Source organism: Myotis nattereri (genome assembly GCF_964212035.1).
Source record: "Myotis nattereri genome assembly, chromosome: 6".
Classification (NCBI taxonomy): Eukaryota; Metazoa; Chordata; class Mammalia; order Chiroptera; family Vespertilionidae; genus Myotis; species Myotis nattereri.
In genome coordinates, this window is record NC_138081.1 from 76,897,521 (window position 1) to 76,909,860 (window position 12,340).

Consider the following 12,340-nt stretch of genomic DNA (forward strand, 5'->3'; position numbering starts at 1 on the left):
GAGGTGGGATTGGGACTGGTAAATACAGGAGTAAGAATGGCATACTAGATAGAAGAAACAACATGCTTAACTAGTGGCTTCTAAGTGAGATGTGTTTGGGAAGACTTACACGATAAATGCAATTGCGGTAGGAAAGAGGGCTAGAAAATAGGAGCCAAATTGTGGAAGGCAGTTTTTAATTTTAGGTGTGTAGTGTCATCTTATTAAAGGTTTTGATTTTAGGGGAGTAATGATGATGTAATACAAAGTCACTTACTACAGGTGAGACAGATGCAAGGGGACGCTGAGGAGGCTTGTAGGCTAGTGTTTCCTAACCTTCCCTGATGATACCCATCAGCTGGGAGTGTTTTTAAAAATACAGATTCTCTGCCCCATTCCAGCACCACTGAATCCAACTATTTCCAGGGGAAGAGACCTAGAAAGTCAAATCTTAAATGAATGCCTCACATGATTTTTATTTTAAGGTGACGGGAAACAATTTTAGGCGATTTTAAGAGTCAGGTTTTGAATTCTTTGAACTTTTATGTTTGTAAAAATACCTTAATTTAAAAAGTCATGGGTGTCTAATTTTTCAGAAAGCATTTAAATTTTTAGAAAGAAATAGCATTTTATATTTGTCCCCTTTATTGCCTTTCTGTTGTTTTTTGTTTTGTTTTTTATTGTATTTGTTACCTTTTGGGTTCTCATTTCAACTTCAAATATTTGGACATTTTTTTCTCCCTCTAACTTCCCTCCTCCTTGCCTATCTCCCCTGGAAACCCAGCCATTAATATTTCCAAAACAGTGGCCATAATGTAAGTTTCTGAGTTGATTTGTGTGTGGGTTTGGGGTAGAAAAAATAGCTTCTAGGAGGTAGAGTAGAAGCCCGGACATGGACAACTTCCTTTTCTTTGTCAATATTTCCTAAGTGAAAATTGTTGAGAGAAGTATATGACTTCTTGCCTCACTTAATTTTCGATTTCTCTTAGGTTTTTCTTCACAGTTCAGATCTACGAGAGGAAGTTGGGCAAAGTTCATTTGTTACTTTTAGGCTAAACTGAATGGCTTATTGCAGCCAGGAAAGTACTTTATAAGTTACCAACCACAAAATGGCCCGTTTACGTTTTTTTAGTACTAACACATTTTATTAAATCTAAGAAGCCCTGGATTGTACCATTATTTTATGTACTACTTAAAAAAAAAAAATCAGCCATCAATCTTAACTCTTACATAATGCTAAGTTGCCATGTGATTGAGACATTCCCTCATTCTGAGATTTTAACGTGAAAAAAAGTGGTCATCTTAGAGTATCTATGAATTAGGATGTTTCTTCTGCTGTTTTAGCCAGGCTGACTTTATAAAATAATGTTATATTCTCTTTGTACAAGAGGGGGGGAAATAGGGATATATATGTATTCTTGAAAAATGACCAACTTGTGGTCTTGAAAATTGTATGCTAAAAACAGCAGAACTTCTGGGAAAAAATAGGATCCTGAGAGACCACTCAACCATAAAGTACTAACAAAAACAGTAATCATCTTAATAAAAATTCTTGCACATTTTGAAGAGATACATTAACTTTCTCTCCTCCCCCCCTCTTTTTTTTATTGATTTCAGAGAGGGAGGGAGGAAGGGAGAGAGAGTGAAATAGAAATATTGTGAGAGAGATACATCCATCAGTTGCTTCCTATATGTGCCCCGACTAGGGACCGAACCTGCAAGCTAAGGTATGTGCCCTGATGGTATGAATTGAACCTGAGACCTTCCTGTTCACAGGACAACGCTCCAACTAACTGAGCCATACCAGCCAGGGCTACATGAACTTTCTAATAAATATCCCAATAAACATAGGTCATTACATTTTAAAAAAAATGGTGAGCCCTAGCTGGTTTGGCTCAATGGATAGACCGTTGGCCTGTGGACTGAAGGGTCCCAGGTTCAATTCTGGTCAAGGGCACATGCCCAGGTTGCAGATTGGATCACCAGTAGGGGGCATGCCGGAGGCAGCCGGCCAATGATTCTCTCTCATCATTGATGTTTCTATCTCTCCCTCTTTGAAATCAATAAAAATATATATTTTTTAAAAAGGTGAAAGCCTGATGGAAAAACGATGTTAAGAAAGAGTTAAAACTGATGAGTAATGTTGCAGAGGCAAAATGCTTACAGATCTTAGAGAGCCAAGCAATAAGCACACACAAAGACAGGACACATGTCCAGATTGAGCCCAGAGGAAGCGTGTGGGGCTATCTGGTATCACAAAAAAGTATAATTATAGTATTAACTACAGGCCCGATGGGATCCCTCAGCCTGGCCTGCAGGGATTGGGCCGAAACCAGCCCAGTGCACACGGATTCGTCCAGGGTGTGTCTGGCCTATCTTGCCCAGTCCCTATCAGCGGGACCCTAGCAGCAAGCTAACCTACTGGTCAGAGCGTCTGCCCCCTGGTGGTCAGTGCATGTCATAGTGAGTTGTGGGATGGTCGGATGCTTAGCATATTAGGCTTTTATTATATAGAATATTCTATGGTTGGAATCGTGGACTTTGTACCTGTTGCCATTATGCAGTGATGCAAAACATTGAGGTACTGGGGGGAATATCTCAATAAACCAAAGCAACTTGAATAGTATACTTTAATTATTACCCTAATTATCATTTGGTATGAGCTAGTTTGGTTAAGGAAATGTGCATTATAGCAGAATAGATTGAATTCTCTCAAGTGCTCTATATTTCTTTTATTCTATTCTTCAGTTTTTCTGATGTTCTTATCTCCTTGTTATAACTGCCCCAGTCTTCAGTGATTACTTAATCTTCTCTGCTTCTGCAGCACAAGTTATATGTACTACTCATTTGGCTTTTAAAATACATCAATTCATTTTTCTTTTTTGCATTCCTGCTAATCTATAAGGCCATCATTGATTTATACTACAAATAGGTAGCATTATGCCAGGGCATTTTGATAATAGGTTTTACACATAAGCCATAGTATTATCTTTTGTATTATCTATTGTATTACCTACCTTTCATAGGTAATGACTTTCTGAAAACATGCACAAAAGTCAAATGTGGGAATGCTAAGCAAAAGACTTCCATGTCACATGCTCTTCCAGAAAGCTAAAGAATGTAAAATCTCTAATAACACCTTGCCTTTAGAATATGGTATTGATATTTCTATCCTTCTTCCCGTATTCTTTAATTTTATACCTTCACAATTGAACAAAATCTCCAAGAATTGAGCTCAGTGGGCATGTAGTCAAGGCAGAAGAGTCAACACCTTGGGCATGCATGATATTTTCTTTGCTCACTCGTATTTTGTATATGATATTCAGGTATATATGGGCACTTTGATGTTTTGTCTTTCCTCCCTTTAATGAAATATATAATACCCATTTACATATTGAGTGATGACACTGTGCCAGTACTGCAGAGTAGCAGAGACTAAGGTCTGAAAGTCAAAGTTAGGAATATGATACTAGTATACAGTTATCAGTGTATGATTGAAAGTATGAGTTGTTCAAAAGTTAAGATCTATGATTTTGGTCAGTTTTGGGTTTAGGCAAATTAGCAATTCTTGGAAATTGAAGACAGTCTGTTTCTAATATTTTCATAATTATACAAATAAGCAAGTTTGATATGAGGCTTGGAATATTTATACCAAAGAAGAGAAAATGTTAAGGAAGATAGAGTAGGAGGCAAGGATGAGATATTAGGAAAGATAGTTTTTGAAAACTATAGAGAAAGTAAGCTCAGGGTAATGGTTTTGAAAATAGGAGGAAATAAGGAAGATGATTATAAGAGGCTAATGAGTAGTTAGTAAGGACATTTGAGAAGGATTTGGGGTATGATGTGTTTTGTCTTTGTTTTTATCCATTATTATATGTAGATAAATGGCTATAGGTAGTAGATCAGAATCCTTAATTTTTGCTTTAACTTTTGTAAAAAAAGTTGAGAAATGACTTTACAAAAGCATTCTTCAATCATTTTATATTCTAGCTGCTCAGTTTATTTACTCACGACGTGACAAACCTGTTGAGCCTGTAGAAGAATATGATTATGAAGATCTGAAAGAATCCTCCAATTCTCTTTTGAACCATCAGCTAAGTGAATTTGATCAAGGTATAGTAAAAGTAGTCTGTGTTTTTTACCTGAAAATGATTAATAACCAGTATACCAGAACGTCAGTTTTATTGTGACTGTTCATGATAGTGATAGTGGGTAGTAATGGTATAAATGTATCTTATATTTTGAAAGAATATACATTTTATTAAGTATATTTTGTTAGTGTATGGTTAACTGTATATTTGAAAATTGACTGTGTGGCTGTTACTTAGTAACTGGAATTTTTATTGAAATCTTCACCTGATCTTCTTAAGAGAGAAAGTTCAGTGATTTGTTTTCTTTTAGTAATATTTATTGTTTCATATGCTCTATCTATGTAGAACTTATGATTAGATTATAGAAGTTCATTTCTTTACAAAACATTAGGTTCCAGAGGCTGTTTTTGTTGGTTTGTTTTTTAAATTTTAAGTTCAAAGTAACACTATACAAGTGTCCTGATGGGTCATATCCATGTAAATCAAGTGTCAAGATAGAACTCATAAATGGTAATGACATTGGTTCTGAATTTGCATCTTTAGTATTCTCTTAAACATTTTAACAAAGATATTTGTATTTAGGCTTTCCTGTATTTTAAATAAATTTTAAACATGACATTATTTCAAAGATATTACTCAAGCTGTAGATTGATGAACAGTGTAGCAGAACTAAGATGGCCAGGTATAATAGTAAAACCATCTGTTGGTAGTAAGCAAGGCTGAGCTGATTTGTTCTTTCTCTATGAATGTGAATTTGTTCTACAAATGTTTATAAATTGAAAATTGATAATTACTTTGAAAACAGAAAGGGGAAATGTAAGAATCTCAGAGCTGATCAGAAAAATGGATAGAAAGTACAAATATACAAATTTAGAAAGCAGAAAGGAAAACAGCAGATATAAAATAAAAAATTTATCAACTGCAAATACATTTAATAATCTGTATAAAAGTTTGTAGAAGAGCTGCTATACAAACTCTTTTTTTTGTATATGTATATGTATTTGTATATGTATATATTTTTAGGTAAAGATACTTTTTTTTAATATATTTTATTGATTTTTTACAGAGAGGAAGGGAGAGAGATAGTTAGAAACATCGATGAGAGAGAAACATTGATCAGCAGCCTCCTGCACATCTCCTACTGGGGATATGCCTGCAAACCAGGTACATGCCCTTGACTGGAATCGAACCTCGGACCTTTCAGTCCACAGGCCGACGCTCTATCCACTGAGCCAAACCGGTTTCGGCTAGGTAAAGATACTTTTAAAAATATATTTTTCAATTGATTTTTTTAGAGAGAGAAGAAGGGAGAGGGAGAGAAACATTGATGTGAGAGAAAAACATTGAATGGTTGCCTCCTGTAGCATCCCAACTAAGGATTGAACCTGAAACCTGGGTATTTGCCCTGACTAGGAATTGAACCGGCAACATTTCAATGCTCGGGACGATGCTCAACCAACTGAGCCACCTCAGCTAGGGCTGATTATATATTTGAAGAAAGTGTTATAGTTGTCTTTGTGGGGTGAGAGGGTAGGAATAGAGTAGAAGTCATACTTTTTCTCCTGTGCTTCAGAATGATTCAGACGGTACGAAATTCAAAGTTTATGTGAGAATGGAAGTTAGCATCATTCCCATCTGACATATGTAATGGCATGATAATGATAATAATGATTGTAGCTATGCTTTACTAAATGCTTTCCAAGTACTATTCTAAATGTTGTTCAGGTATTATTACATTCAATCTTCACAGCAACCTATGACATTTTAATATTAGGTTGTCTTGCCCATTTTTAAAGATTTTAGTTGGTGAGAAAAAACTAAAGTTAGCCTAAAAGAAAACTTAAAGTAGTAGTAATTTAAGAAATTTTAAGAAATATACTTAGTGATTAACTGGGTTCATTAACAAGTTAGAAATATTTTCACACCTGCCTCTCCCTTGTACACATGTAAAACATCATCATCATTTAAAGTAGATATTAATGTATACAATTTACAGTTTTTTAAAGCATTAGTTATTGTTATTTAGGAGACATTTATTACAGTGATTTCTTAATGAAATTGTTCCTTTGATAGAGAAGATAGGTATGTTTGGGTAAAAAATATAATCATTATAAATAAGTTGTAGAGGAAAAAGGAGAGTTGAACCGTCCTACTATAATTTCAAATTCTTTCAGGCTTGAAGATTGAGGGTTCTTTCATGACACCATTTAGCCTAGCTTTTAATTATTGCTGTCTGTTCTAGCTCGTCTTTATTCATGCCTTGATCAGATGAGAGAGGTATTTGGAGATGCTGTGCCAGATGACATATTGATTGAAGCAGTTCTGAAGAACAAGTTTGATGTGCAGAAGGCTTTGTCAGTGGTTCTGGAACAAGATAAAATGCAGAAATTGAAGGTCAAGAATGAAGGAGCAATATCTACAGGAAAGATAGCAAAAGGTATGCTTTTACTTGTTCTCTTTTAGTTGTTTTACAGTTAATGTTTTAAAAGAGGCTTTGATTTGTTTGAGCTGTTAAGGAAAATGGGCAGAAAAGTTTGCATGTTACAATAACATTTGTTTTTCTAGTTTGTGAAATTTTAAGCTGAGTGCTGTGTTCCCCCTGTCAAAGCCTTTTTTGCCTCTCTGCTTGCTTTCATAACTAACAGGATATAGGGGAAATAAAGTCCTATTTGAGAGCTTTTAAATTACTCTTGTTTTTTAACTCTAATGGTTCAGGAGATGGAAATTAATAGCTCGACAATGTAAAAAAATCCCTTTATGCTTATAGTATTTATAAAAGCAATTTATTTTTATTTAACCACTTAACTGCCATGATATTTTTAATTTAATTTAAAAAGGTCCGCTGCTTGCTTCTATAGATGCTTATGGCGTACAAATGGTTAAACATCATATATATCATAATTATACTACTCTTGCATTTATAGCCAGATGTTTAATTTTAAGTTTGTAGGGTTTGTGATTAAATTTGGAATTTAGTCGACATAAGAAGGAAACTGAGATACTTTTATAGTAACTGGTATGAGATCTGTCAGTAGGAACATAATGATTTGTTAATGGGTTGAATATTTACTAGTACTGTAAGCTGAGGACTAGATTTTTGCCACAACAAAGTTATACGTAGTCTGCTACCATTCAGTAAGGGTGGTTTTTGTTTTCTTTAAATTTTTTTAAAAATTTTGTGGTAAGTACTTTTAACTAACCAAATATGAGAATGAATACAAACTGTAATATGTCATCTATATTAATAGTTTATCCCAGATCGTTGTAGAATTTAAATTATAGGATGATGTTTGCTTGTTTTTAATACATTAAAAATACAGAAGATGAGCCTACTACTTTCCATTGGTTTTTAAGACATTTTGAATTTGAGACATTCCTGACTATAATTTAAGTGTTAAAAACCTCACATTATAAAATTTATGGAAATTAGAACATTAATTAACTTGGTGCTTACTTGTATATGTCAATGAACAAAGTAGGAAGGTCACTTTGGATAGTTAAATGAAGGAAAAATTCTCTTACTGATTTTTAGAGTGTTCACTTTTTATTAAATAATGATCAATTATCACTTTATTCATGTCATAATCTAAGAAACATTTAGTAATTAATGCCTTATTTCATGTTTCCTTTTGGTTGCTGTGACTGTCTTCTGCATATGTGAACCTATTCATCTGAAAATTAATGGCTCTTGTAAGGTAAGGAGTCTTATTATCTTACTCTGAAGTTTCAGCTGATAATGTTCAAAGCTCTTGTCCTCAGTCTGCAAATCATTTGGATTGCCCTAGCAAACCATTTGATTTTTCTGATCCAGTAGCAAAATGTGGATTATATCATAATTCCTCAGTTGTACCAAGTCACTTTTTACTCCATAAAAAAAAGAAACTTGACAGGCCTAAAAGTGAAAAGAAACTAGAATCATGTAAGTTAACAAAAGAGCTGTCACTGGCTGAACTAATGGATGATATGCCAAGAGATTCTTTTAAAAGTCAGCCACCTGTCCGATTATCATCCACAGATAGTCTGGAAAGTCTACTTTCAAAGAATCTAGATGCCAATTTGTTAGGACCTCATGCATCTGAATCTGTTCCCAAAGATGATTCTGCTTTCAAAGGAATTCCAGATTTAAAATCCTTAATGATTAAGAACACGACACCGAATAACTCTTTATTTATTCAAAATAATTCACTACCTGATTTGCAAAACATTCCAGTACTAAGCAGTTTAGAAAGTTTAAATAATCCTTTGCTCCTGACTAGCTCATTGGAAAATACGGCTCTTGATAATTCAAACGCTCTTAAAATGACTGAAGTTGGAAACATTTCTTCAGTTGAACAAAGTGCGAAGAATTGTATTTTAAAAAATGACAATTTGCAGTTTTTCCAATGTGGAAGTCCATCCCTAGCTGAACTGTTTCAGGACCACAAAGAAAACAATTCAACCCAATGCTGTACTTTATCTGATCTTTGTAATCAGTCATCTGCCAGTTTGGGATCCTTTCCCCTATCACAACTAGCAAATCGGTGTATGTCTTCAACTGGAGTATCAGAATTAACAGGATCTCTGTCATCTTTGGCATTTCATAAAACTCCTACAAGAGACTTTGAGAATTTATCACTTTCTGATTTGATTGCAGAAACGATAGATATAGACAGTGCTCAGAATGAGAAAGATTCCTTTAAGCTCAGTTTATCTGAAATGAGGTCACCTGAAATAGATTCAAATATTGACCTTAGTATTCTTATAAAAACTTCAGATTTTGTTCCAAAACCCGTAGTAGACCAATCAATTGCTCCAACACCAGGAACTAAAGTTCTGAGTTCGAAGCTAGGGAAACATTCCATTTCTGCTAAGGATAGTAAGAAAAACAGTAAAGGCTCTGTGAGTAGGAAACCACCTTTTTCTCTATCATGGACCAAGGCCCTTGCTGCTAGACCTTCAGCTTTTGCTTCAACACTATGTCTTCGTTACCCATTGAAAAGCTGCAAGCGACGCACCCTTGACCTTTATAAGACTTTTCTTTATAATAGACAAGTTCAAGACATAAAGGACAAAGAAATAAGTCCTCTTATAGCAATAACACCATTTGACTTCAAATCAGCATCTCCTGATGACATTGTAAAAGCTAATCAGAAGAAAGTGTTCACTAGAGAATAGTCACAAAAGGAAAGCTTGATCACTGCTGTAGAGCGTTTCATTTTAAAGAGATTGAAAGTCTTTATAGGATGACTTTATAGTATGAATATAAGTTGTGATTTTTATATTAAAATTGTCTTACGTTGATAAGTTTAGTTGTATGAATTTTTGCACTGAAATTTCGTTTTTACTCTATCTTTTTAAAATGATAATTGGCTTTATTTAAGTTGATAGCTTATACGGGTGTATGTTTACAAATTGCATATGAAAACTTGATATTGTGAAATCAAACCTCAGATACAATATTTTTGTTTGAAGCATTGAACTTTTTTTTACAAGGAGACATTTTCTTTTATAAAATACTTTTGTGCTTTGTTCTTAAATAAAATGCTACCAATTAGGATTATTATAGTTTAGTGATGAAGGTTTTTCTTACATGTGGCATAGCATAGCTGAGTCAGAATTACATTTTAAAATATCAGTGGTATCATTCCAAGTTTCATTATTTTTCTGTAGGTGAAACTAAAATTTTTCTATTAGAAAAATCTTTAAATTCCTGACTTTTCAGAATACTGTGGAGGTTGTTGAAATACATTTTTGATGAAAATAAAATGAAAATTCTTTAAGGGACCATGTAAATATTGAAGTTGAATTAATACATAAAGTATTTTTATATATTTTCAAAACTATTTGTCCTAAATGCATACTTCAAAATAAATATATAGAAAATTTTTAAGTATGGTTGTATGTTCTTTGAATAGATAATTTTATCAGATCTCTTTAACTTTTTTACCATAAGTAATGAAATGTGGAGTTTTCCTCTTTGCTACTGATGGCTTTGCATGCTAAGTTTCAGCAATGGCAGACCAAATAAGAGCTCTTCTGGACAGTAGAACAAGTATGTAATTCTTTCCTCAAAGCAGTTTTTTTACCTAGCAATCAGAATCACTGGGGGAATTTTTTCAGAACTTGGCTTCACTTGAGACGTGGTCAGCGCCTCTCTGAGGGATGGCATTTGGGAATGTATATTTTCAAAATAGTCCCTATGTGATTCTGATATGTTACTTCTGCTGAGGAACTACTGCCTTAGAGAAATAAGTAGAATGAAAGGAATTACTAATGCTTAGAATAATATCTGACCAACTTGAATTCATAATTGATATTTACTAGTAATCAGGGATACCAAGGAAAATTGCTAAGTAGAAATAATTGTCTTTTACATAAGAGGATGCTGGTATTATAGTATTGATATTTCTTGAAGAAAAAATAGTATTTAAAATATCATGTCTTAATGAAAATGAAGTAAGTAGCTGACCTTTTACCAGGAAAAATATATTTTTCTCTGGCAGCTGCTTTTAATAATTTTTTTTTTTGTATTTCTAGTTTCTATTTATTTGCATAATGACATTCCAGTCTTTTTAACAATGTATGATGTTCTTATATTCACTGTTTTGGTGGGAATACTTAAGCCAACATTGTCTTTATAGTTCTTGACCAAACGCTTTCTTGTGATGTCTTAAGGTTTTATTTTTAATTACATATTTCAGTGCACATCATGCTTTTTAGGAGATCATATAAATCATATTTTATGATTGATTTTAAAGTTTGAATTACCCTAGATGCTGATTTTGTAGTCTTGGACCTTGATCAAACATTTTTACAATTTTGAACTTTTAGTATATGACTCATCAACTGGATTTATGTATAGGCAGTCTCCAATTTAGAAGTGAATTGTGTTCTAAGAGTTTATTTGGAACTGACAATAATTCCTGATAGAGTTAGTTACATATGTGGTCCACTTTGCACATGAATCCACAAATACTTTTTGAACTCATATTGAGTTGAACTGCGTGTACCTTCTTTTAAACAAACCAATTTTCAAGTAGGAAATACAGTAACTTTTTAAGTCACATAGATCTTACAGTGTGAACGAAATGTCCCTTTGTTGGCTGATTAGGATTATAATTTCCATTTATAAGATTATTTTGGGGGAAAATTCTATATTACAGGGTGATAGGGAAAGCAAGGAATTTTTAATGTCTCCCTATTTTTTTTACTTGTCATGGCTACTAGTCTGTCAGGTGTGTCCATGGTATGCATTTGCCCTGTTGACTAGGTAAATGTCACTGTCTTGAGATTCAGAGGGTGGAACCAAGACCCTCTGCCCTTCCCCTCTTGGCCGTTAGCCCTTGGAAAAGAGACAAGGGCCTGCTTGTTCATGGAGACACTGCTAGTGATAATGATTGCTCCCACTAAAGGCATGTTCTGCACGGACGGCTGTCTTGGTAGCTCAGGTGCAGGTATGCTGACTGTTTTTGTTTACTTTCCAGATCAAATATCAATTTTGAGGTGCAAAGTCATTTTTATTTGCATTATGATCAAGTACATTAATATTTTACTTTAGGAATAGAAATAATACTGTAATTACATTCTAAATGATATAAAATACAAAAGACATTTAAAATGACCATTTTACTCTTAATTTCTTGTGTCTTTTAAAAGATCATAGATGTCCTGTCCTATTGCATTCTAAAGTCTTTAGTTGGCTTTTTTGGTTATGGTTCTTACCATTGATTGCTAAGAACTAGTGTTTCATTTCTGCACAGAACATTTTGCTGAACTTCCTATTTTGTTTTATCTTTTTCTTTTTTTTTTTTTAATATATTTTATTGATTTTTTACAGAGAGGAAGGGAGAGAGATAGAGAGTTAGAAACATCGATGAGAGAGAAACATCGATCAGCTGCCTCCTGCACATCTCCCACTGGGGATGTGCCCGCAACCCAGGTACATGCCCTTGACCATAATCGAACCTGGGACCCTTCAGTCCGCAGGCCGACGCTCTATCCACTGAGCCAAACCGGTTTCGGCTATCTTTTTCTTTATTTCCTATTAACAAAACTGGCATCTTAACCTCTTTTTCTCCCTTTGGCTTTAAATCCTTCTTTCTTGACCTTTCCTTCACCTTTTTTTTTTTTTTTTAATCATATAAGTAGTAATAATGATTCTCAGTATTTAATTTTTAGTATTCAGTGGGAGGTCATGCAACTAATTGTCACACCAAAGATAAAATTAATATAGTGCATTTCTGATTATTTACCTTTTAAATTGACCCTGAATCCCTGTGTGGCCCATTGCA

General features: G+C 33.9%; 1 protein-coding gene across 2 annotated transcripts in view; it reads left to right on the forward strand.

Annotated features, from left to right (window-relative positions):
• The window catches only part of HBS1L (HBS1 like translational GTPase), an 83,617-nt gene that overhangs the window by 13,561 nt on the left and 57,716 nt on the right, over window positions 1-12,340 (forward strand). Inside the window, exons 3-5 of one of the 2 annotated variants that reach the window (XM_081094001.1) lie at window positions 3,970-4,092; window positions 6,313-6,507; window positions 7,771-9,936. In XM_081094001.1, the coding sequence (XP_080950127.1) occupies window positions 3,970-4,092; window positions 6,313-6,507; window positions 7,771-9,224 (1,772 nt within the window). In that variant the 3' untranslated portion in view covers window positions 9,225-9,936. Of the gene's footprint in view, window positions 1-3,969; window positions 4,093-6,312; window positions 6,508-7,770; window positions 9,937-12,340 lie in introns of those variants that run through there. The other variant, XM_081094000.1, reaches the window with a different exon arrangement.